Genomic DNA, 23934 nt, shown 5'->3' on the forward strand with positions numbered 1-23934 from the left:
CCATCTTATATCTTTGGTTTGGTCAGAATGTTAATTAAAGTCCATTAGTAGAGACGTACTGGATACCACACTCACCAAGTAACCAAGGTGCTCTAAAGCCAGGGCTGGCCAGGCCTCCCTTCCAAGATATGCAGAATAAATAATGGTTCAGACACTCCGTGATAACAAAAAATAGCAGCTTTATTGGGGCAAAAACAGCAACATTTCAACCCTACTGGGTCTTTATCAAGCTCATAATGCTCGGTAAAGACCCGGGAGGGTTGAAACATTGCTGTTTTTGCCCCAATAAAGCTGCTATTTTTTGTTATCCCAGAGTACCTGAACCGTTATTTATTCTGCAATTAAAGTCCATTAAACATTCCTTCTTTTTCTCTTAGCTCTTTGTTTAACTTGACTGCTGACTGACCTAGGTCTCAATCAAGTTACATAGCAATTGGGCCAAGTTACATTATTTTACGGCAACCAGGAAGAGTTACCCCTAGAAGTAAAATAAACCCACATTTACATAACAATAGCCTAAAGTGAAAGAGATCATAAGATATCATAGGATTCATAGAATAAGTAAAGGTATTTTATTATGCTAAAACATAAGTGTAGGGCTTTACTTGCAGTAGCACCTGTTTGGGAAATTGGCTATAAAGCAAGCTACTTGTTTTGTATTTGCTTGTTAGTCTTTTATGCCTTGACTAAAATGCTATCGATTTCACAAATCTTCCGAGAAGTCTGAGCTGTTGCTGGAGTCAGCATTGAGGTCTCTATCTGTATCTTCCAAGGCAAGGCTTAACATTTTAAGTCTTATGCTTCTAGCCATGCCCAGTGGCTTAGTGGAGAGTGGAATTCTGAGCCCTGTTCCAAAGTCAGTCCAGTGTGGCTGCATAAAGATTGACCTGGTTGCAAAGTACTATAATAGACATTGTGTGTGAATAGCTGTTTGATATATCATTTAAAACACTGGTAGATATAGAATACAAGAGGAATCCAAACATCAGAGCACAGGTTCCCACCAACAAGTGTATCTAGCTCCATTCATAAAAGAGAGAATGAAATTGTTGATAAGCAGACCTTTTTTTATTTTGTACTATATTATATTATTATTATTGACATTTATATAGCACCAACAGATTCCGTAGCGCTTTACAATATTATGAGAGGAGGGATTTAACTATAAATAGGACAATTACAAGAAAACTTACAGGAACGATAGGTCGAAGAGGACCCTGCTCAAACGAGCTTACAGTCTATAGGAGGTGGGGAATAAAACACATTAGGACAGGAAATAGCAATCAAATGAGGTGGGAGTGAAGCAGAGGAGGAGAGAGTAGAGTGCTGCCCTTTAGAAGAGAGCAAGAGACAGGCCATATGGGTGCGAGCAGCGGACAGGAGAAGGGCAGAGCAGAGAGACTGTGAAGGGGCATACCTGTGAAGTGATATAAGAGGGGCTAGAATTGTTCAGTGCTTTATAGGTATTGCTTAGCATTTTGAATTGACTCCTATAGGATACATGAAGCCAATTAAAGGACTGATAGAGGGGTGAGGTGTGAGAGGACAGACTAGAGAGGAAAATCAGTCTGGCGGCAGCATTCATTACAGACTGTAGCGGGGTAATATGACTTTTGGGAAGACCAATTAGGAGAGGGTTACAGTAATCCATGCAGGAAATTACTAGAGCATGGACAAGCTCCTTTGTAGCATCTTGCGTAAAAAAAGGAAGGATGCAATATTAAGTAATTAATTTCCATATGTGGTTTTGGATTATTGACGTTTCCATGCTTTTACATTTAGGCAGACCCCAAAAATATGCAAAGCAAACAGTCCATCATTACCTCTGTTAAAGACCCAACCTTTCTATTTACACCTGCAGCTATATTACTTAACTATAACTCACAAATATTAGCTATTTAATAAGAATTCACTTACAGTTAGCATCTTCAATGCAGCTAAATCATTGATTCCACTGAGTCCATTGTCATGAGTCCATTGTCATGATACAAATTCAGTATCTAATAGGGAATGGTTAGCTAAGGTCTAACAAATTATTGTAATAGTGGAATAACAACAAGCTTCCTTCAATGATTTGAGATAGCTACTTTAGCTAACACGGTTATTCTAAACTGAGAATTGCCGGGAATTTAAAATTGAATTACAGCATTTACGCCCAAAGTAGTTAAATTAGAAAAAAAATCTCCAAGTCATTCCTATTTTCAGTCTGGCTATTTGGCTTTATATTTGAAATTCACTTTACATTCTCAATAGCTATTACTTTAGAGAATATCCCTTATCTGAGGAGATGAGAAAATAAGCAGAACAAGATAAGCATGCCGTGGTAGTTACAGCACCAGGTGATCCCTGGAGCTAACCCATTGGAAGTAGTCAAGTCATTTTAGAGTGGTTTGATTGCTAACTTGGGTCTTCTGGATGCCTCTCCCATCCCCACTAGTTCCGACGGGATGTCTGAAGCTGGTAAGCAGGATCTTCTATTAACTCTCCGGAACTCAGCAGTGCAGGGCTAGCTTATTGCCTGAGAGGGTCGGCTGATGGCTTTATGCCAGTGAACAAAGCCTTGCTCTTGCGTCTCTATCTGCGGTTCTGGAGGCAAGGAGTGGCCCCCTGTAAGAAGGCCGAACCATTTTAAAATGGTATGACTACTCACAATGAAAGGGGCACCAGGGCACTCCTGGCACCATAACCACTACGTAACAATGTAGAAGTGATGGTGCTTGGATTGTTTAAAAAAAATATATATATATATCTTGTCTGTGAAGAATAGCATGAAAAGCATATAATAAAAATACATTTTGTACCTTTTTATTTTATTTTTTATTATCATATAAATCTTCAGAATTCCCTTTTTATCCAAATCGCGGAATACACCACCTTTTCTTTTCTGGATCACTTTGAACAAAAAACAGCAGTACCTTTAAGGTCAAGCAGTAGGGCATTTTCTGTTGGGTAGTTGAACACAGGGCATTGTGAAATTTGATGAGGATGCATATTACTCACAGAGCACAAGGAAGAAGACAGTATGCTGCAGTTGGAGTCTGCCATGGTGTATAATATAATACTCATTACTCAGTAAGAGCATGATGTTAGTGTGATGCACGATAGTATAAAGTACTACATGTATATATATATATATATATAACCTGTATCCTTTGTTGCAGGATGTTGTTGCAGAAGAACCCATCTGGAATTATCCTAAGTACAGATGATTATTTTGCTCGGGAAGGCCTGTACCGATATGATCCATTCTGTTTAGGGGAGGCACATGAATGGAATTATAAACGTGGTAAGAAGTTTAAATTAATGCGTTCTTTTAATCTTGGCATTGTTATATGTCGAAACCTATAATAATATAAGGGATTGCTGTATGATAAATATATTGTTCAAAATGCTATATTTTCTTTTGCCTGCTAATAAAGACACTTCAAAGTATGTGTAGCTTGTGAATTGGCAGACAGGGCACCCATTGCATACTGCAATCAGTTCCTTTGTGCTAAAGTATTTTTTCTATTTTGTTTCATTGTTTTGTATTTAGAAATCGACACGGATGGGATAGGGAGGCGAGAAGGGCTGCTAGGAAGGGAGACATAAGATTCCCCTTGCAGGGAGCGCAGTGCACGCTGATGCCAGGTGTAAAATTTGCACAGAATTGACATTTGGCAGCCCAGAACATAGCTATAGGCTGCCTAAGTCGTGTGTGCCAGGGCTGCAGCTAGCCGCCGGCGCACAAGTGGTGGTGGACCAGCCAAGTTGGAAATAAGGTGGTAGGTCTCTAGCAATCACTCATTGAGAGCAATAATAATAGATTCATCCACCAATATTAGAGGATAAGTGAGGAGCACTCTCAAACCACGTCCGTTCTACATGAATTTCAAGCCCCCTTAATATATATATATATATATATCAGGGGAAATTGGTACTTTTATAGCATCTCTAGTTTGTGCCCTCACCAGTTATCAGTTGTACAGCTGGGATAGTGCTCTTTCTAGCTTCTCTGTTCCCCAGTACAAAGCGACTGTGAAGGCTTCTCATAAATAAACATTGGTTTCAATGTCTCTCTTTAAGAAGCATTGCAGGCACAGTGCATTATATTGGCCAGACGATCATCACTGGCGGAGAGAGCAAAAGACCTTCTTGCCACTAGATTACAGATAAGTTTAATATTTATTTTAGGGAATTATGGATGTTTCCAAATCTAAATATAAAGCGTTATACATATATGTTTATTATTGTTTAATATACAATGAATTTGAGGGGCCACTTTACCACCCTGCGTTCTAGAATTTCCATTGCATTTTACAACTACTAAAATTGTCTGTGCTAAAAACCGAAAAATAATGTGCGAATATGTGTTTTTCAGCCAAAGAAGCCTTTGAGAAAAATGTGTCACCTATCCTCGTAGACAACACCAATATGCAAGGATGGGAAATGAAGCCCTATGTGTCTTTGGTCAGACAATTTCGCCAATATATGTTTACATGACTTAAATATTTTATAGATGTTCTAATTGTAATATTTGTATCTCTAAAGGTGTTGATGATGCTTGGACATTGACCTGTCATGCGCAAATGTGTGTGTGTTACATGGGCCGGTTTAGAAATATTACCTACGGTAATTTATTGTCGTAATACAAGTTTTGGCCATTTTAGTGTCTAAACTAATGTCCTCTAAACATTTTAGTAAGAACTCCAGTGAATAGAATTGTTATAATTCCATATTTCAGTTTATATAGATTTTTGTGTAACTAAGTTTTTATTTTATTTTATTTTAAGACCTTTTTCTAGATTGGACTGGGATTTTAATCTAGTGGTCACTCTCCATGAGAGTGGTCTCTTCGTTTTTTTTCTCTATATTTATATATTACTTTGGGTTACCGCCGTTTTCCTAGTCTAGGTGACCACATTGGTTAAGGCACAGGGTGTGGGAGCTCTGTTAAGCCTCTATCCTAGACCTTTACCTCTCCTTCTCATTATTAGATGTCATAACATTTTCTCAACTGGTTTAGTACCAAAGCATGCAGAACATGTCAAAATCCTTGGATCCTATTCCCCATGCTGCCATGTGTTGTAGGATGAAACATTTTACGATTCAGCATCAAGCAATGTGTGATGTGCACGTACATCTTATTTCCCTTTATGCCTCTGGGTTTCATCTATGTGCTCAGGGTACACGATTTAATTATATTTTCTCTGTACATTTGATAGTACCATGCTTAGATTAAATCACAGATTAAAATTTGAAGTCCTATGCTTCTAGCCAGACCCAGAATCGGATTAGCGATAAGGAGGTCTGAGACAGGATAACAGGGAAGCCCCCCAGACCCAGCAGAGAGGAAGGTGGCTAAAACGGAGTTCAATGTGTGTGTTTGTGCATGTCACTAATATATGTATGGCTGTGTTTACCTGTTTGTGTACATGTGTCTGTGTGGATCTGTATGTGCTGTGAGTTTGTGTATTACAGTGTGTATGGAAGTATGCATCTGTGTGGCAGTTCATGTCTGTTTATGTATATGTGTGTCTGTGTGTACGTGTATGTGCTGAGTGTATGTGTGTGGCAGTGTGTATCTGTGTGTAATTGTTTGCATGTGCTGTGTGTATGGAAGTATGTATCTGTGTGGCAGTGCGAGTCTGCTTGTGTATGTCTGTGTGTACATGTATGTGCTGAGTATATGTATGGGGCAATGTGTGTTTGTTTGTGTATATGTGTGTATTTGTGTACCTGTATGTGCTGTGTATATGTAATATGTAATATACACAGCACATAAGTAATATAATAATAATAATATGTGTATATCTTTGCCTAGCATTGGATCCCTAGTTTACTGAGGTTGCAGAAATCATTTTTACCTGTTTTTTTTATTTCATTATGTTAATGGTTTTTTGTGTTTTTGCTACCAGGCCGTGAAACACAAATACAAAGTAATGTTCCGTGAACCAGATACTTGGTGGAAGTATAAACCAAAAGAACTTGAAAGGTAATATTCGAAATCGGAAGAATTTCATAATGAAGTCAATTGGCAAAAGTTTCATAAAGTAATATTTTTACCCTTAGATCTATAACTTGTGTTTCATTAAAATAAGGAAAAGTTAAATGTGTGTTGCTGTCTGAGCAATGTGTGTATCTTTGAAGTTGCGTACTATTTTACACTGACTACTAGACCATGACTTATTAGGCCGGTGACCTTATAACAGCATCAGCATGTGTTGTAGCCAATCGATGGTGGCCACCTGATCACATTCTCCCAGTGCTTATGCATCATGAGAGGCTTGTTTTGCTTAAAATTGGTTAGATTCCAATCTATTATTTATTTAATAATTCTTATATAACATTAAAAGGCTAATGTTGGTTAACACTGACATACCAAGACGTTGATGAAATATCTGCAAATTAGTCACTTACTTTAGCTTGCACTAATGAGGTTATTCCGCAAAAAACAAGTTTTGTCTAGAAAATGTAATTAAAATAACAGAATTCAATCCAGATTTGCAGAACAACATAGGAGTTGCAGCTGTGCATGTTAACTGTTTGCTTAACACTTCTCTTCTCAAGACTCTTTTCAGCTATGTAACTATGCGACTTAACATTTATGTAATGACAAGAACTTATGTCAGTAATGCCAGTAATGCCAGGTGTACTTGGCATCCCCTAGCATTGCTGGCGAGATTTAGAATTTTAAATAGCTTAATAGGAGGCTGCTGGCATCTTGTGTGGTATATTCATGCTTCCACCTGATACCCATGGGTGGAGGCTGGGGGAGTGAACCATTGACAGGTCACTTACATCCATTACTTATATGCTGCTGATAGATGGATGCGAGGGGAGGATATCTTCCCACCCCCATTACATTAATATCCCCATCTGATTATTCAGGACTGGGTGGAATCATTGTCAGTTTTACCCCTCCATTAGTAATGCCAGTTTTACCCCTCCATTAGTAATGCCAGTTTTACCCCTCCATTAGTAATGTCAGTGTTTTGGGGCTGAATGGGTAAACCAATAGCAAATACCCCAGTATTATTAAAGGCCCATCTCTTGGGCCTTTAGCTACCGGGTAAACATAGTTGCCCGGTGACTTTTTTTGTTTTATTCATCTAACTGCTTGGCAATGGAGGAAGTAAAAGGTGACCAAAGACTAGTCCCCCCTGCTTATTCTCATTATCACAATACCCCATGCCCTGTGGTGTATTTTGGATTTGTGCTGCCCTAGGCACAACTAAATTCGGGCACCCCCAAAATCTAAATTTGCCCCCACAATATGTGTCAAGGCCACTTTTTTGACTGACAGACACATGCCCTCATTGATACATGCACTGATATACACTCACTAACTGATACACAGTCATTGGCACACACTGTTTAATGGACACACACTGACACACCCACTCATAAAATGACATACACACACTCACAGGCACACCCATTCTCACTGAAAGGCACACACACTTTCCCTCACTCACAGACACACATTGACAGCTACACTCACAATAAGGTTGACAGCCCCAGAACACGAGGCAAACAAGGCACTTGTCTGGGAGCTTAGGGTGAAATTTTTTTAACGCCCCCCCTGAAAGTGCCGCCCTAGGCAAATGCCTTGTTTGCCTTGTGGTAAATACATCTCTGCCCATGCCAGTGCTCTGGAGATGAAGCAGTACTGGCTGTGCATTTTTGATAAGCGTTAATGGATGGTTATATGCTTTTATTAAAGAAAAAAAACAAAAAACCTGGGCATTGATAAATCTTGTGAACAATGTATGGGTTTTGCAGTCCAGATTTGACTAGAGTTTAGTGAATAATCATATAATTCCCTCTCTGCAAACAGGATATCCTGCATGCTTTACACTAAACTACATCATTTAAATTACTTGGTGTAAGCACACAGTGTTTCATCCTTAGACTATATGCAAGTATTATTAAACTTTACTTGTGTAGAAAATAGTTGGAATTTTAAAATAGCTTATGGTGCCTTTTAAACATGTTTCAAATGTGATTTATTATTCTGATAATAAAAGGAAGCAATATTTCAATACATGCAGTGAGCTGTGTAGAACAGAATACATAGGCCATTTTTGGTGGCCAGGTGTATATTTTTCGGTTGAAACGTAGCACACTGTATTCAAGGTGAACCTTTTTTTGTCCTTCATAAAAATTTTTTTTTTGCTATGATATCTTCCTATATTCAGGAGAAACAAACACGGAGTGAAGAGAGACAAAATCGCAAGGATGTTAGATAGTTTTGAGCGCGTTACTGTCAATTCCATCTTGAATTTATCGCACCCCAAAATTTCTGAAAAAGCTAATGTTGGTCAAACAACTCTGGCAAACAAGGAAGGGTAAGATGAAAATAATTTTGGATTATTAAATACTATCGTCATGCTAATTTTGTTTTCTCTCCCTCCTGCTTTAACCTCTCAAAACCTTTTCCAAAACGCACATATATATATATATAGATTAATACACCAATATAATGGAGTATTCCTTTAAGTGACCTTTAATATAAATGCATTTTAGTCTGTAGCCATCAGAGCTTATGCTCATTGTATATGTTTTTGTGCAAAAAGTACCCCTTTCTCATTGCATGCATTAACTTATACCTGCAGTGATTGCAAATATCACTGCAGCTATACCTGCCATTTTTGTTACAGATGTCAGAGCAGAGAAATCTATTTCTGGCTGGCTATACAAATAATTGTATGACATGTGCATGGCTTTCAAGTCATGTCCCTCCCCACAATCAGCTCTGTTGGAAAGTCACAGACATGACTGCCTGCAAATAGGAGCCCACGGTGGATGTCTCCATTTACAAAACCATGACCTTTTTAATATGGGTTTATGGGTCAATTCTGCAGGCCAGAATGAAAGTATCTTTTGCAAAGCTACTTCTTGGTCTGAGCAGAGCTCGCTGCTATTACTGTTAAAATGCAACAACTACAGAAAGTTTAAAGGGACACTCCAAGCACCAATACGACTTTAGTTTAATAAAGTGGTTTTGGTAAATAGATCAATCCCCTGGAGTTTAAGTGCTCACTTCTCACCTATTTAGGAGTTTAATCACTGACACTCACTCAGCCCTCATATACACATTCTGAAAAAAAGCCTAAAGCTCTTTAGCTTACCTTATTGCACAGTGTGTTTAATTTAGAATTGATATATCCTGTGTGTGGTTAAAGTTCAGAGCAGGATATAGGAACTTCTAATGTAAATTCATACAACTTTAATAATGGAGCTGACACTGACTCGAACTCAAACCAATTAAAGGGACACTATAGTCACCAGAACAACTACAACTTAATGTAGTTGTTCTGGTGAGTATAATCATTGCCTTCAGACATTTTCATGCAAACACTGCCTTTTCAGAGAAAAGGCAGTGTTTACATTGCCTTTTCAGAGAAAGGGCAGTGTTTACATTGCCCCTAGGGACACCTCCAAGTGGCCACTCCTCAGATGGCCACTGGAGGTGCTTCCTGGCTCAGTGCTGCACAGTAGGCAGCACTGCTGTTCAGCGTCTCCACGCTCTGCATGGGGATGCTGAATTTTCCTCATAGAGATTCATTGATTCAATGCATCTCTATGAGGAGGTGCTGATTGGCCAAAATGGCGTTTGGCCCCACCCCTTGCCGATTTCAGCCAATCCAATGCTTTCCCCATGGGAAAGCATTGGATTGGCTAAAAATCAGCAATTTTGATGATGTCACCAATGGGGGCAGAGCTAGCGCCGGCAGACCCGCATGGCGCTGGAATTAAGGTGAGTTTTAATTCCTTTTAAGGGGGCTAAGGGGGGGGACAAGCAACCTAAATGGTGGGTTAAACACTATAGGTTCAGGAATACATGTTTGTGTTCATGACCCTATATTGTTCTTTTAAGTCTCCATATGTTCACATTATCTTACATTTTGAGTGTAATCAATTAAACTTTGAGTAAAACCATTTGTATTTCCCCAAAAAAATTTATAACCAATACTAGGTTGTTGCATTAACAAAATATATATTTAGAGAAAACACTGATCTCTTCACTTTTAAAATTCAGTAAAATAACACTATGCTTTGCTTGTATTTCCAGGCAAAACAATATATTGTCCACAACGTTGATAAAAGAAGATGATGTTACTTCTTCACAGAAAACACATGAAATTATTATAGACACCAGTGTCTCAGGAACTTCTTCTATCTGCTCAGAAATCACATCAGATGCCAACACTTCAAAAAAGGAAGACAATACAGATTTTGAGGTTGAGACATCTAATGATTTAATGCCATCTGGAGACAAAATGTGTAGCAGCCACATTGTCAACACGTGTGATGAAATTAGTCAAGTGCCCTCTCAACAACAAATTGCAGTTAATGAGAATGCTCTATATTCAGATGAGTCTTCATTATTGCTGAGCGAAAAGCCAGAATTATTAAATTTTGTTGGTGACTGGCCTGTAGAACAACAGACAATGACCCAGAGAGCTCCAAGAATTAGAAAGAAGGTCAGACCAAATAAAACACATAAACTGCCTTCTCACCAGATTTGCGAAGATGATAAGAATACTAGCAGCCAATCAAAGCAAACAGATAGCGACCCTGTAAAGCCAGCTGGCCCGTCCCTAACTGAAGATATCTCTGTTTATTGCTCTTCAGAGCTTAGTGGTGACGTTCCAAGACAATGTAAGGAAGAAGATGCATTAAGTGCTGAAAATGAAGCCTGTATTATTTCAGAAAGAATGTCAGATGACGCCTGTGATTCTGAAGGAGAACAAAACCCTAATCCAGAGGTAGTTGACCTGATTTCTAACCTGCTGCAAAATGTTAGCGAGGCAGTTGAAGATAAGCAAAACATAGATCTGTTGACCAGTATAAATGAAGATGAAAACATAATTTCTTTTGGTAAACCTGGTGTGCTGCCAAAGCAACTCGAGCGTAACTGCCATCTTTACAAATTAACGTCACCTGTCTCAAATTGTACCGATTCTTCAAACATGGATGAAAACCAGTCCAAATCTCAGTATCAAGAGACAGATGAGGACATAAGTGTTGGACCCAACAAGTTGTCACAAACTGAACCGCATGAATTTGCATTATTATGGAGGATAGAGAGAAAAAACTTAAATGCCCTTGAACCTACAAAAGTTCTTACTGGGAAAAGTGATCGCTTTAAATCAAAACTGGTGGATGAAAGTTCAGACTGTCTGGAAAATATACCGTACAGAGTTATGCATCATAAAAGTACATTTGTGGAAGAAGATGAGATAACCAGCTTGGGTGATGAGGATAATCTTAATATTCTCTGTAAGCTATTTAGGTCTCTCTCATTTGATGTTCTAAATGACCTCTATGAAAGATGCAATAAAGATATCCTGTGGGCAACAAACCTTCTGCTTGATTCTGGAGAAAAGTTGCACATTGATGAAGACTGCTCACCAGCAGGCTCTGACAGAAGTGAAGGAGAAGAACAAACAGATTCAGATAGTTTTTGCCAATCAAATCGGAGTTTGAAGAACAACAACGACAATTTTGCAAGTCTTGATAGATCTTCTGACATCTCAGTGGCTGGTAACAACAGATTTATAGGCAGTGAAATACTAATGGAATGCTCTGACGTGATGAGTACTGTTCTCCAAATTGTTTCAGAAGAGTCCAGTAATTTCAATGCTTCATCTGTTTCAGACTTGTCAAATACAGCCAATAAGTCTCCTGATATAATTTATAAAAGTAGCCTTGACAAAAACTGTGAAGTCCTTCCTGTGTCTCTTAGTGAGGAGTCTGATTTAAAAACCGAAAATCTACATGTGTCAACTTATGCCAAGGAAAGAATTAACTCTTGTTTAGAATTAAATGATACGCTTTCAGATAGTTCTCAAAAGCCAAGTCTTTCTGACTCAGATGAGTCTCAAGAGGAACTTGACATTAAAAACAAAATTTCATTGCTGGAAAATTGTGAAGTTACAGGTGACTCACCAAGAGTATCTACTGATCCCAGAGAAGAGGATAAGACAAAGAAAAGTGATGGTGAATCTGTATCCAAGAAGTCTTTGCAATTTGATCATCTAGAGTTATCTTTGCCTCCAGAACTTGCCCATCAGCTCAGTGAATTGTTTGGACCAGTTGGTATTGATCCAGGTAAATGTTGCTTGCAGTCTATTATTTACTGTTTACTGTTCATGGTGTTTGGATAATGCAAGCTACATGTCATCAGTCTTTAACCCCTTAAGGACCGGACTGTTTTTGCGATGTTGTACATTTTACGACCAGGCATCTTTTTACACTTTTGTGGTGTTTGTGTTTAGCTGTAATTTTCCGCTCTCTCATTTACTGTTCCCATACAAATTATATATTGTTTTTTTCAGCACAAAAGAGGCTTTCTTTACATACCATTATTTATATAATCTCATGTAATTTAATTTTTTAAAAATGAAAAAATATGATGAAAAATTGAAAAAAATACATGTTTTTTGACTTTTATGTGAAAAATCTTTTACTCATCTACAAAAGCGAATGAAAAAAACTGCTAAGTAGATTCAAAATTTTGTCCTGAGTTTAAAAATACCCAGTGTTTACATGCTTTTTGCTATTTTCTTTGCAAGTTATAGGGCTATAAGTACAAGTAGGATATTGCGGTTTCAAAACATACATTTTTAAAATGTATCAATAGTGACATTGTAACACTATTATCTGTCATAAATCGCTGAATAACACCCCACATGTACATATTTCTTTTAAAGTAGACAACCCAGGGTATTCAATATGGGGTATGTCCAGACTTTTTTAGTAGCCAGTTAGTCGCAAACACTGGCCAAAGTTAGCGTTCATATTTGTTTGTGTGTGAAAAAAGTAAAAAACTAAATTGAACGCTAATTTTGGCCAGTGTTTGTGACTAAGTGGTTACTAAAAAAGACTGGACATACCCCATTTGCAATACCTTGGGTTGTCTTATTTTGCAAATGGTATGTCATCATGGGGGTAATTCTCATTCCTGGGCTACCATACGCTCTCAAAGGCAATGTAACCAACCTGGCCATTTTCAATGTAAAAATATTTGACCCATATATTTGACCCTGTAACTTTCAAAAACGATATAAAAACAGTACATGGGGGGTACTGTTATACTCAGGAGACTTTGCTGAACACAAATATTAGTGTTTCAAAACTGGAAAATGTATCACAACAATTATATCATCAGTAAAAGTGCTGTTTGTGTGTGAAAAATTCAAAAAAAGTCACTTTCACTGACAATATCATCGCTGTGATATGTTTTACTGTTTTGAATCATTAATATTTGTGTTAAGCGAAGTCTCCCGAGTAAAACAGTACCCCCCATGTAGAACGTTACAGGGTAATACAGTGATAGCAAATTAAATTCTCTGGACTTTCGGCCTGGGTTGGCAGGCAGGTCCCTTAAATTGCAATCAATAAAATAACTTAATTATGTAAAAATATTACATAAATACGCACGTAGAATTTAAATATATATGCATATTTATATATTTGAAGTCTACGTGTATATTTATATAATTATTTATGTAATTTTGTATATGGACATATGAATAGTTCGTATTCTTTTTATTTATTTATATATACATAGATATACATACAATTTCATTCTAAGTGTATTTTGATATAAATATATATATATTAATATCAAAATACAGTTAGAATAAAATTTCGTATAGATATATATATTTTTTTTTTAATTTTTATTATTATTTTTACATGTTTAATTTAATTAAAATTACTTATTATTTGTATTTTATAATAATATATATATACAATATATATAGTTATTATATATATATTATATATATACGTGTGTAATTTAATTATAAGTGTATTTTTATATTAATATATGTACATAATAATATAAAAATACACTTAGCATGACATTATATATATGATATATAGACATATATTATAAAGGTATAATATATGTCTATATATCATATATATATACACATATATAATAATAATTTTTTTTTATTAACTATAACTTTCATTTTTTTTTATGATTTTACAGTTGCAGGGAGACTGCCTGTCAGCACAGACAGTCCCCCTGCAGGCAGAGACTAGGACACCTATTGTGACCATGTGGTCGCCCTGTTGGGCGATCACATGGCCACAGGGGTCCTAATTCGCCATGGGGAGACTGTCTGGGCTGCAGGCAGTCTCCCCACAACGGGAGCACTGACGATCGCCGCCGGGGGAACGACGGCGATCGGGTAAGTACATTTTAAATTTAGGACGGTTCAGGACCGTCGTCGGTCGGCAATGAAAAAATGCCGATGACGGTCCTGAACCGTCCTACGTCCTTAAGGGGTTAATTCAGCAGTTTTCAGAATAAATCTCATTTGTAACAATCATCATTTTAGAAATAAAAAAAACGATTGGACAAAGATTGGTCATTGTAATTATTGTAAATAGAGGTTCGTTACATGAATTTAAAGTGGGCCATTTTTGGATAGCAACAATGCTGCCTTAAAGGATCACTATAGGGTCAGGAACACAAACATATATTCCTGACCCTATAATGTTAACACCACCATCTAGCCCCCTCTGCATGCTGTTAGACTCAGAAAAACAAGCAGTCTGCTGACATGTGGTAGCCTGATCCAATCACAGTGCTTCTCCATAGGATTGGCTGAGACTGACAAAGAGACAGATTAGGGGCAGAGCCAGCATGATTCAAACACAGCCCTGGCCAATCAGCATCTCCTCATAGAGATGAATTGAATCAATGAATCTCTATAAGGAAAATTCAGTGTCTGTATGCAGAGGGATGAGATACTGAATTTTTGGAAGGATTTTAGGCAGCCATGACCCAGGAAGGATCTCTAACAGCCATCTGAGGAATAAATAACTATACATTTATAAAATATATAAATGAATAAAGATTAAAATAAATCTAATGAAAAAAATCTGTACTATTTTATTTTAAAAAATGAGTACTCACTTTTTGAAGTTCACCTCCTCTATTCTGCCTTCTGTCTTCAGCCTCCTCTCTCCAGCCAGACTCCTGTCTCCAGACTTCTGAATCCACATTCCAATCTTCAAACTTCAGGTTGTCAGCAGGAGCCAACCCTTACAGCCTCAGGGGAGACAGGATGCTCATGCACAGTGCTGCCCTGTGCTCTGCTGAGGCATATTATGCGTCTATCAACTCGGAAGTCCCTCTGGTTCACTCTTGAGTGACTGCAACTGGAGGTGTTCCTAGCTTTCAATGTAAACACTGTATTTTCTCAGAAAATACAGTGTTTACATGAGAAAGGCTGCAGGGAGCTATAGTTCTCACCTGAACAACCTCATTAAGCTGAAGTTGTTCAGGTGACTATAGTGTCCCTTTAATAAATACCCAGATATGATGTTTATATATTTTTATATATATAATGTCATCAACTACTGATGATTTACACACACACACGCACACACACATACACGCACACATCTATATATATCATGTGCATGTATGTATATGTGTTCATGTATTTATGTGTGCATGTATAACGTGTATATATACATGTATGTATATATATATGTGAATAGGTGTATGTGTACATATACATATATATGTGTCTATGTATGTTTAGGCACATTGGTATATGTGTAGGTACATGTATTGGTGCTTGTGTGTGGATGTATGTGTAGTAGCTAAAAGCTAAGATGAATTTAAAGAAAAAAAAAACAAGTAAAGGGACACAAAAAAAAGATTAATTTAACACGAAATCCCTCACAGTAGCAGTGTTACTTTATATTCAGGGACAATTAAAATGTCCGTATATAATATTCACAACAATGAACAGAATACATGAATTGAGGGCAAAGAGAAAAAGGAAACATTTAACCCTTAGCATACCACAGTCCTGCACCTTATCTCTCTGAATAAAATAAATGAGGAGCAGGATGTCAAAATCATACATTTCAGATTGTCAAAGTAAAATCAGACAGGTGCCATAAACAAACTCCAAACAAATATTTACATTCTATATGTTAAACATGAAATGGAACAAGACGAGATTGGTAATAAAAGCAGAGACAAATAGGGGGATGGTCTCCCACAAGCAGCTCACTGCCTCAGGTTTCCGCTCGACAAGGCTGGTGGCGTGCAAGGAAACAAGCCTGGACATCTGCTCCTGGAGCCGGACACAACCGGTACCACGCCATCGCAAAACAGGTGACCATAGTTTCTTGGAGCTGAAGGGGTGCCCCCACAGATCCAGATGGACTCTTGTCATCCTGGGAAGTTGATCCTCCGCTCACAGACATCGGCTGAACAAACATGTGGCAGCCCAACAGATCCTGCACAGCTATACATACTTCTTTGTTTCATTTTATAATTTCTAGTCAGCAATGTAATAGGCTAAGTTTCTATTGATCTAAGCAACATATCATATTTTAGTCTTGCATACCTAGCTATAGCTTAGGATCTGTCTTCATGAATTTGGTTAGCATACCATACACGAGCATTTGCATCGAGCAACCTTACAAACCCAGTGGCATTTACGTTTTATGTACCATCTACAATTCTAGCATATAGCATTCTGACCTCTCTCACTGCATAGTCTGTTAGAATTGTGACTCTACTGTCTACTTTTCATTATTTTTACAAATATGTTCTGCTTTTTCTCTTCTCGTCTAAAAATAAATAAATAAATGTGTAATTGATATGCATGCCAGAACAATGTCCTACTATGTAAACTCTTATGTGCTAGACTCTGCTATCGTGGCATCGTCAGCTTGTATGTTATTTTGATTTACACAGCAAAAATAAAGAATGTAAAAAATAGCAGGGACAAATGGCATGTATTTTATACATATGAGGAACACTCAACTAGAATATTTTAAGTTGTTTTTGTTTTCCATTCAGTTGTTGCTGCATAGTATAATTATAATAAAAAACGTTTTAACCTTTTTTGTTGTTGTGATTGTTTACTTTCCTCTAGGATCGTTAACTATTGATGATTGTGTGGTCCGAATAGATTTAAATCTGGCTCAAGCTATCCACAAGAGATGGAAAGACTCAATTACAGTTAGTACACTTCAATCCCTTTTTTTTTTTTTTTTTTTTTTTTTACACATGCTGAAATTTTATATTATAACTGCCTGTTCTGTTAATGAATTGGAAAACCACTTTTAATTGCTTGTAGTTATCCAACAGCATCTGTGGCTGGAATTTAATATCCCTGTAGATATTTCTGCCACGTTATTCTGGGTTAGAATTAAAATAGCATCCTGTTTATATCAAAATTATCAAGTTAATATTATACTTTTTATACTTGCTCTTCGTAAAACTGCATTTCATACAGATAATATCCTATCTGAACGTAATTTTCATTTCTGTGTTTTTTGAATTTGCATTAATGACCTTTATCACTATGTTTCAGGAGCGCCAAGAAGCATTGTCATATCAACTTATATTTGAAGGTATGTTCTTTTAGTATTTTGTTTTAAAGATCCTGCATGGTACCATTTGGTTTACCTAATAACCCCATATTCTGGTGTTTACAGATAAAAATCACGTATACATTTTTATTAGTAATCATCGTCACCATAACAATTTGAGAATATACATCTTAAAGTGGCTCTGTTACCCCTGACAAATATTTAAGCATTTCATAAAGATAAACTCTTTAGAAAATGCTCATAAAGCCTATGTTTGAATTTCATTGAAATCCCAACACAGTCCAAAGATAGAAGACAAAGTTTGACTACTGTCTTACAGTAAATTCTTACTAAAGGCAGAGTTACCGCCATCAAATGTTGTCATTTGTTAAACCCATTACTATCAACAGTTGTGGGAATAGAGCATTATCTCGCTTGTCGCAAGATAAAATCTATGGAATGACTTAATGGATCCCCCATCGACAGGAACTCTGAGCGGCTGAAGTGCCAGCAGCTATGCCCACTGGGGACAGCATCAGGTAAGTATAACTCACCTCCACTGCACCTGTGGGTCACCACACACCAATCGACAGTATCACCATGGAGGGATGAGGGGGTCTTACAAAATATGCAAAGACCCCAGAAGGTGACACAGCCCATTTAATTAAGAACTGCTTTGTTTCTCCACTCCAGGCATGCAGTTGCAGCATTTACATTAGTCAAAAAAGCAGTGGAGGATAGTTAAACATGAAAAAATACCTCCTTGGTGTTTAATAATTTGGGCAACTTTGCCACCCCATGATAGTACCTTTTAATGATCTGTCACAAAATATATATTTTTTCCATATTTGAAACAACTATTTTACTTTAGTGAAGGCCACAGTCTCTAAATACTCCCTTGAATATGTTGAGGTTCAGAGACCCCTTTTCCAATATTTTTTTATAGCTTTCTTTCCAACATTCTGCTGTCGGGAGACACCAGAGAAAAGTCTGCTTAAAGCATTAGCAGGTTTCCAGGAACGAATTGCTATGGCCCCTTTCCAGCTCTCATTCCTTGCCAATTTCATACCTTTCACTGTTAAAAATAAATAAGACGCATCTTTATGACAAACGTTGATTCCAATTCTGCATTCATTTGTATCTCTTTTTTGCAGACCTGTACAGATTTAACCCTAGTCTATTTGTGTTACAGACAGTGAACATTTGGATGTGGATAATATGATCATTAAGGATGAATTTCCTGGTGAGACTTACACCCAGGAGACATCAGACGTGTTTCCATTCATGGACCAGTGGAATGCACGCACTAAGAAAGTCTCATTGCGGCAGATAATGTCAGAGGAAATTGCTTTACAAGCACAAGAAGATTTGGTACGGGCATTTTTTTATATTCAGTACATTTCTACACTACCAATATGCATTCCTGCAAAATGATGATATTTTGTTTCACATATTTACTAGTGGCTGCATAATGATAATTTTATTACAGACCAATTTCATCTCATATGTTTATCAGATGCATTTTGAACATCCTTGTGAATGGAACTGATACATGCCAATAAATGCCCCTCACATTGGGGTAGTTGCACCTTTCTCCACAATCTCTAAAAATCCATTTTACATCAAGCCTTTGGATGTCCTAAACAGTTTTGCCAAGAGCGTATTATATCTAGATCCGCCCAGAATTCTCAGAATAGGCTTTATTCTTTTGAAGCTGATTCGTGGAAGGTCAATTTTCTCACGGCTTGTTAACTTTTATTTCAATTTTATTTCAATGGTCAAAAAAAAGACAACTAGATAGGACATTTCCTCTCCATTTCTCTCCATCTGAATCTGTTTACTCCTCTTAAATGTTGCCGAGACACAGCAATTTTTCTGTAAAACTGTTTTATTTATTTTTGTTGAAGAGTATAGTGTAATAATACAAAGTGTGTGGTTTTATCAACATGTAAAGTATTACATTTACAAAACAAAAGCTAAAAAGTATTCTATAAACTAACAGTATGACAAAAAGTACACATTTAAAAATGAGTGACACTTATGGATAACAGTTTCAGGAAAGCCGTCCGCCATACCTGGAAGGATATTACTTGTGAGCGCTAATAGATTAAGAATGATCGTACATAACTCTGCATTCAGAAATGTTTTTTAAAAAGGGGGTAAAATATAAAGAGTGTGAATTAACAGGGCAGCGGGGGTAGAGAAAAATATTTTATCTTCCATTGTCCTGATTTGTTAAGTGTAGGAAAAAATAAGTAGTTCCTACTTTGTCTTATGTATTTTACAAGGAATAGATTAAAAAATAAGAAAAGAAAAAACAATGTTTTTCCCACCCGAGATGATTGATTAACTTGTTCAGTAACAACATATATTTGTCCCTCTTCTTATGTAGAAAAGATCTTCCCCGATTAAAAACTGTGCTTCAAAGTTGAAGGAGAAACAACTTTTCGAAATGTTTCCTTTTGTTGAACAGAAATTGCTTATGGACATTTTTAAAGAAAACAAGTAAGAAAACAAGATCATAGCATCATGCAGAGTTGACATTTAATTAGCTGCCTGTAATTTTACCTAAAATGAATTTCTTTACCGCTCATACTATGGGTGGACGCAATAATAAGAGTCCATCATTTTCAACCTCTTTTTTTCACATCACTTTATTACTGATCCAGAATGGATCTCTTTAATTATGGGGGAAACATGCTCCCTTTCAACTCCAAAGGCAATCCATTTATTTTCTAGTTACCTGTTATAAATATAAATGATATATTATGTTTAAAAACGTGGCTGCTGGAACCTGCATCTGCGACCCCCAAAGTTTTAGCAGGTACTGGAATTATCACAGGTACTGAGGGACTAATTAGTGAGCTATTGCACAATGTTTGCATGTAGTTTAAATTACCATACCTGATGCTCATCTGCAAATTCCCAATTCTTCCATTTCGGAATCATTTGCATGGACGGCATTTTTTAAAGAGATATAATTCTGATTTTATGTAATAAAATCTGTCTCAACTGCTATAAAACCCATAAATACATATTTTGTTAATCATTCTCTAACATATAGAGCCACGTTTGTCTTTTAAATAATGCATTGTGATAAATTATATAATAGAAAAAAATAAAAAAGGCACTAATATTCCATACGCTAGGAAAAAAAAATTTTATAAATTTTTTTTTTTTTACATTTTTTTTTTTTTAAAGCGGCACCTTACACTGTGCTTAATCTCAATATAAACACTGGAAACAACTAAAAGCACAAAAAAAGGTGTGCTGTGCCTTTAACCCCTTAAGGACACATGACGTGTGTGACACGTCATGATTCCCTTTTATTCCAGAAGTTTGGTCCTTAAGGGGTTAAGATCACTGATATCTCAGTGAACTAATAATGCTATAATAGTGCACTTTATTGTGATCTATTATTGCATTATGTCACAGAGATATCTGTGAACTTAAAGGCACAGCGCACCTTTTTTTGTTTTTTAATTGTGATAAATTAACCTTTTTTTTTAATTTATTTTTTATTATTTTTGCTCCAATCACGGGTATGAGAGGGCAAGCGCAAGTTTGCAAGGGCAAGTTTAGGACATACAATAGTTTTAATGCAAACAAAAGGAAAACGCATAGTTCATAACATCCTGCATACGGGGCCTATGAGCAGAGGGTTTTATTTATATATGGTTTAGTACTGGAATTATTGGGGACATACTGAGAATCGGCCTTCTGTCGGACTACTGTGTGTTGTCGCTATTGTATTGTAACTGCATAGGGTCAGTTAGAGAGATCGTACTGACCATGGAGATGCTGAAGGGTCAGATAGTGTATAGTGTAAGGCGTAGGGAGTTTCAATAGCTTAGGACACATTAAAGTGCATAGTTGGCTTCGCTGGGCTACCGTGCCAGTTGTCTGGCTGAAAGTCAGCTCGGCCGAGAGGATAAACTCAGGGTAACCGACCTTTAGTAGACTTAGTGACGCCCTTAGGCTCAGCTAGTCAGGGTTGTGACTTGGAATCGAGTAAAGAGGCGGGAGGGGGGGAGGGGGAGGGCATCTGGTCGTGGGCCAGTGTACATACTGGTAGTTGGGTTGTTGGTGTTAAAATTAAATAAAATAAATGGAGAAGGCATCAACATAATAATCAACTTCAAACTGCAAATAACATCAGTCCTGGGAGAGAGCAATCTTGGTGTTAAGTGTTAGTCCTTTTGACACCATTGGCTTGTTTTGGGGCCACTAGTCTCCATATCAGTTGCTGAAGCACCCCTGTGGGGATACCATCTGACCTTAAGATTGTTGCGGCACCTCAGGTCTTCAAGCATGCAAACCGCTGCTCTGCTAGTGCTTGCTGTTTCTTCTAGTTTACTTCTAGTTAGAGTTCTGCGATGGTCTGCGGGTGTTGATCCACGGATTTCTCCACCACCCCAAGGCGGCCAACCAGGCCAGTGAGGTCATTGTGGAGCATATCCATGTCTGCCTGCAGCATCTTCTAGAGGCTGCCCAGCATCTCCCTGAGCATCGCTGCCATCACAGGTCCGTCGTCTCTGGGTTTTGGGGCTGGCAGTGGCTTAGGCGGAGGTGGCATCCCGCTAATACCCTTATTCAGGTCCAGATCCTCGGAGGAATCCGTGAAGTCCTTGAGTTCAGCGGCCATCTTGGGCCCATACGCTCCTTGCGCCTGCCGGAGGAGATCTCCAATGCTCATGCCAAGCCTGGGCTTGCCTGGCTTCTGTTTTTAGTTGTGTGGCCTATATTGAGTAGGGAGCTTTGTGGGTGAGTTTTCCGGGCATTGGTGTTGTGTAAAACCACTGTTGTAACATTTGTGTGTACGGAGCTCATCAATCAAGCGTCCGACCAGCTCACTCATTTTATTTTTATATGTGCCTGAAGAGTTGCTTAAAGCTTATATGACATTTTTGAATTTAGTGTTTTAGATGTTCATCTTAAGAAAGGTGAATCTTTAATCTGTATCCAGTGCTGGCACCATCACCAGCTGAAGTGAAGTTATGCTTAGATACGTTTCTCTTCCTCCCAAGATGAGAGCCAAGCTGTCATTGCTCCAAATGGATGCTTAAAGGGACACTCTGGGTACCAATACATTTTTTGCAGAATGCTGCACTGTAAGCCTGTCTCCTTAGCCACACCCCTTCACTCCAGAAAAAGTCTTCCTTGTCAAAAATGTATGCACACAGCACATTTACTGACAGTACCGCAAGATACTGAACAACAAAACAAACTGCATTGGACTGAGAGGAAACCTAGGGAGACATATAGGCAGGATATCACTACCTGTTTGTACTTTCTCTGACTGTCTGCAACCAGGCTGTGAATAAAAAACAGCTTATTCGGTGTTGTTGAAACTGAAACCGTGTACATACATTTGACAATGAAGTCTTTCTGGCATGGTCGGGTGTGGCTAAGTAGGCAGGCTTATGGTGTAGCATTCTAGGTATATGGTGATATGGGCTTGCTAGTCATTTGGCAGCACTGCGTTAATGAAATGTTATTCTACATTACGTGCAATGAAAGTTAAATATGATTTGAAAATGTAAAGAAACACAATGTCTCAATAGTATCCGCTGTGGCATATTTTCTTAACCCTGGAACTAAGTCTCCAAGTATCAGAATTTTCCCTTCAGTATCATGTTATTCAGCATTTAATTTCAAGGTTCAGCATACACTTCGCAAGATAGACCATAGAAAATTACTAAAATATGTTTTTTTAACCTCCTTGGCTTGAAATACATTTACAGAAGCTTATTTTTCATTATGTACCTGTTGCATGAATATGTTGTAATGCCTTTTGCACCCTATTAATCATACTTACCCAGACATCTTTGTAATGCAGAAGACGCATGACATGGCTAATTTAAAAGCAGATTTTAATGTATTCTTATTTCTAGTTATTCCTTAGAGAAAACAGTGCAGTTTATGAGTTCTGTCCTTGAGGCTGGTCCAGTGCACACAGTTATGGCTCCAGATATCAAACCAACAGCGAGTGGTACTACTGAGAAATCAAGAGAAAAGGTAATTAAATAAACTTAAAGGGACTCTCCAGTCTAAGGAAAAAATACCAGTTTTCCTGGCACTGCAGGATCCTACAGTGTCCCCCTCCCTCCCACCCCCCTATCCCAAGTTGCTGAAGGGGTCAAAACCCCATCAGCCACTTACCTGAAACCAGCGCCGTGGGACATAAGTCACATGTTGGGCTCCACCCACGCTCCTCACCCGCCAACGGCAGACGGCGGGGGAGACCTAATGCACATTAGACCTCCCTGTTGGAAAGCTACCTATTGAAATTATTCAATGCTTTCCTATGGGGAAAATCTGATGCTGGATGTCCGTGAGGACGGTTTGGATTCCGGAAGCCCTCTAGTGGCTGTCTGTTAAATAGTCACAGAGGGCAGACTTAGAGCTGCAATGTAAACATTGCAGCACTAAGTGCTATAGGGGCACAGCACCCAGACTACTTCAATTAGCTGAAGTGGTCTGGGTGCCCCTGCAGTCTCACTGCTCAATTCTCTGTCATTTAGGAGTTAAATCACTTTTGTTTCTATTTATGCAAAACTAGCCACACCTTCCTCTCTCTGTGAC

The 23934-nt window shown here is 37.8% G+C and overlaps 1 protein-coding gene across 1 annotated transcript in view; it reads left to right on the forward strand.

The window, feature by feature from the left end:
* N4BP2 (NEDD4 binding protein 2) overlaps nucleotides 1-23934 on the forward strand; it is a 50352-nt gene that overhangs the window by 19105 nt on the left and 7313 nt on the right. The window contains exons 4-13 of the mRNA XM_063457888.1: nucleotides 3162-3286; nucleotides 4361-4449; nucleotides 5898-5974; nucleotides 8181-8330; nucleotides 10058-12099; nucleotides 16911-16996; nucleotides 17352-17391; nucleotides 18542-18720; nucleotides 19742-19854; nucleotides 23244-23367. Coding sequence (XP_063313958.1) covers nucleotides 3162-3286; nucleotides 4361-4449; nucleotides 5898-5974; nucleotides 8181-8330; nucleotides 10058-12099; nucleotides 16911-16996; nucleotides 17352-17391; nucleotides 18542-18720; nucleotides 19742-19854; nucleotides 23244-23367 — 3025 coding nt within the window. The remainder of the gene's footprint in view (nucleotides 1-3161; nucleotides 3287-4360; nucleotides 4450-5897; nucleotides 5975-8180; nucleotides 8331-10057; nucleotides 12100-16910; nucleotides 16997-17351; nucleotides 17392-18541; nucleotides 18721-19741; nucleotides 19855-23243; nucleotides 23368-23934) is intronic.

The sequence above is a fragment of the Pelobates fuscus genome, chromosome 6, assembly GCF_036172605.1.
Source record: "Pelobates fuscus isolate aPelFus1 chromosome 6, aPelFus1.pri, whole genome shotgun sequence".
NCBI classification, from domain to species: domain Eukaryota; kingdom Metazoa; phylum Chordata; class Amphibia; order Anura; family Pelobatidae; genus Pelobates; species Pelobates fuscus.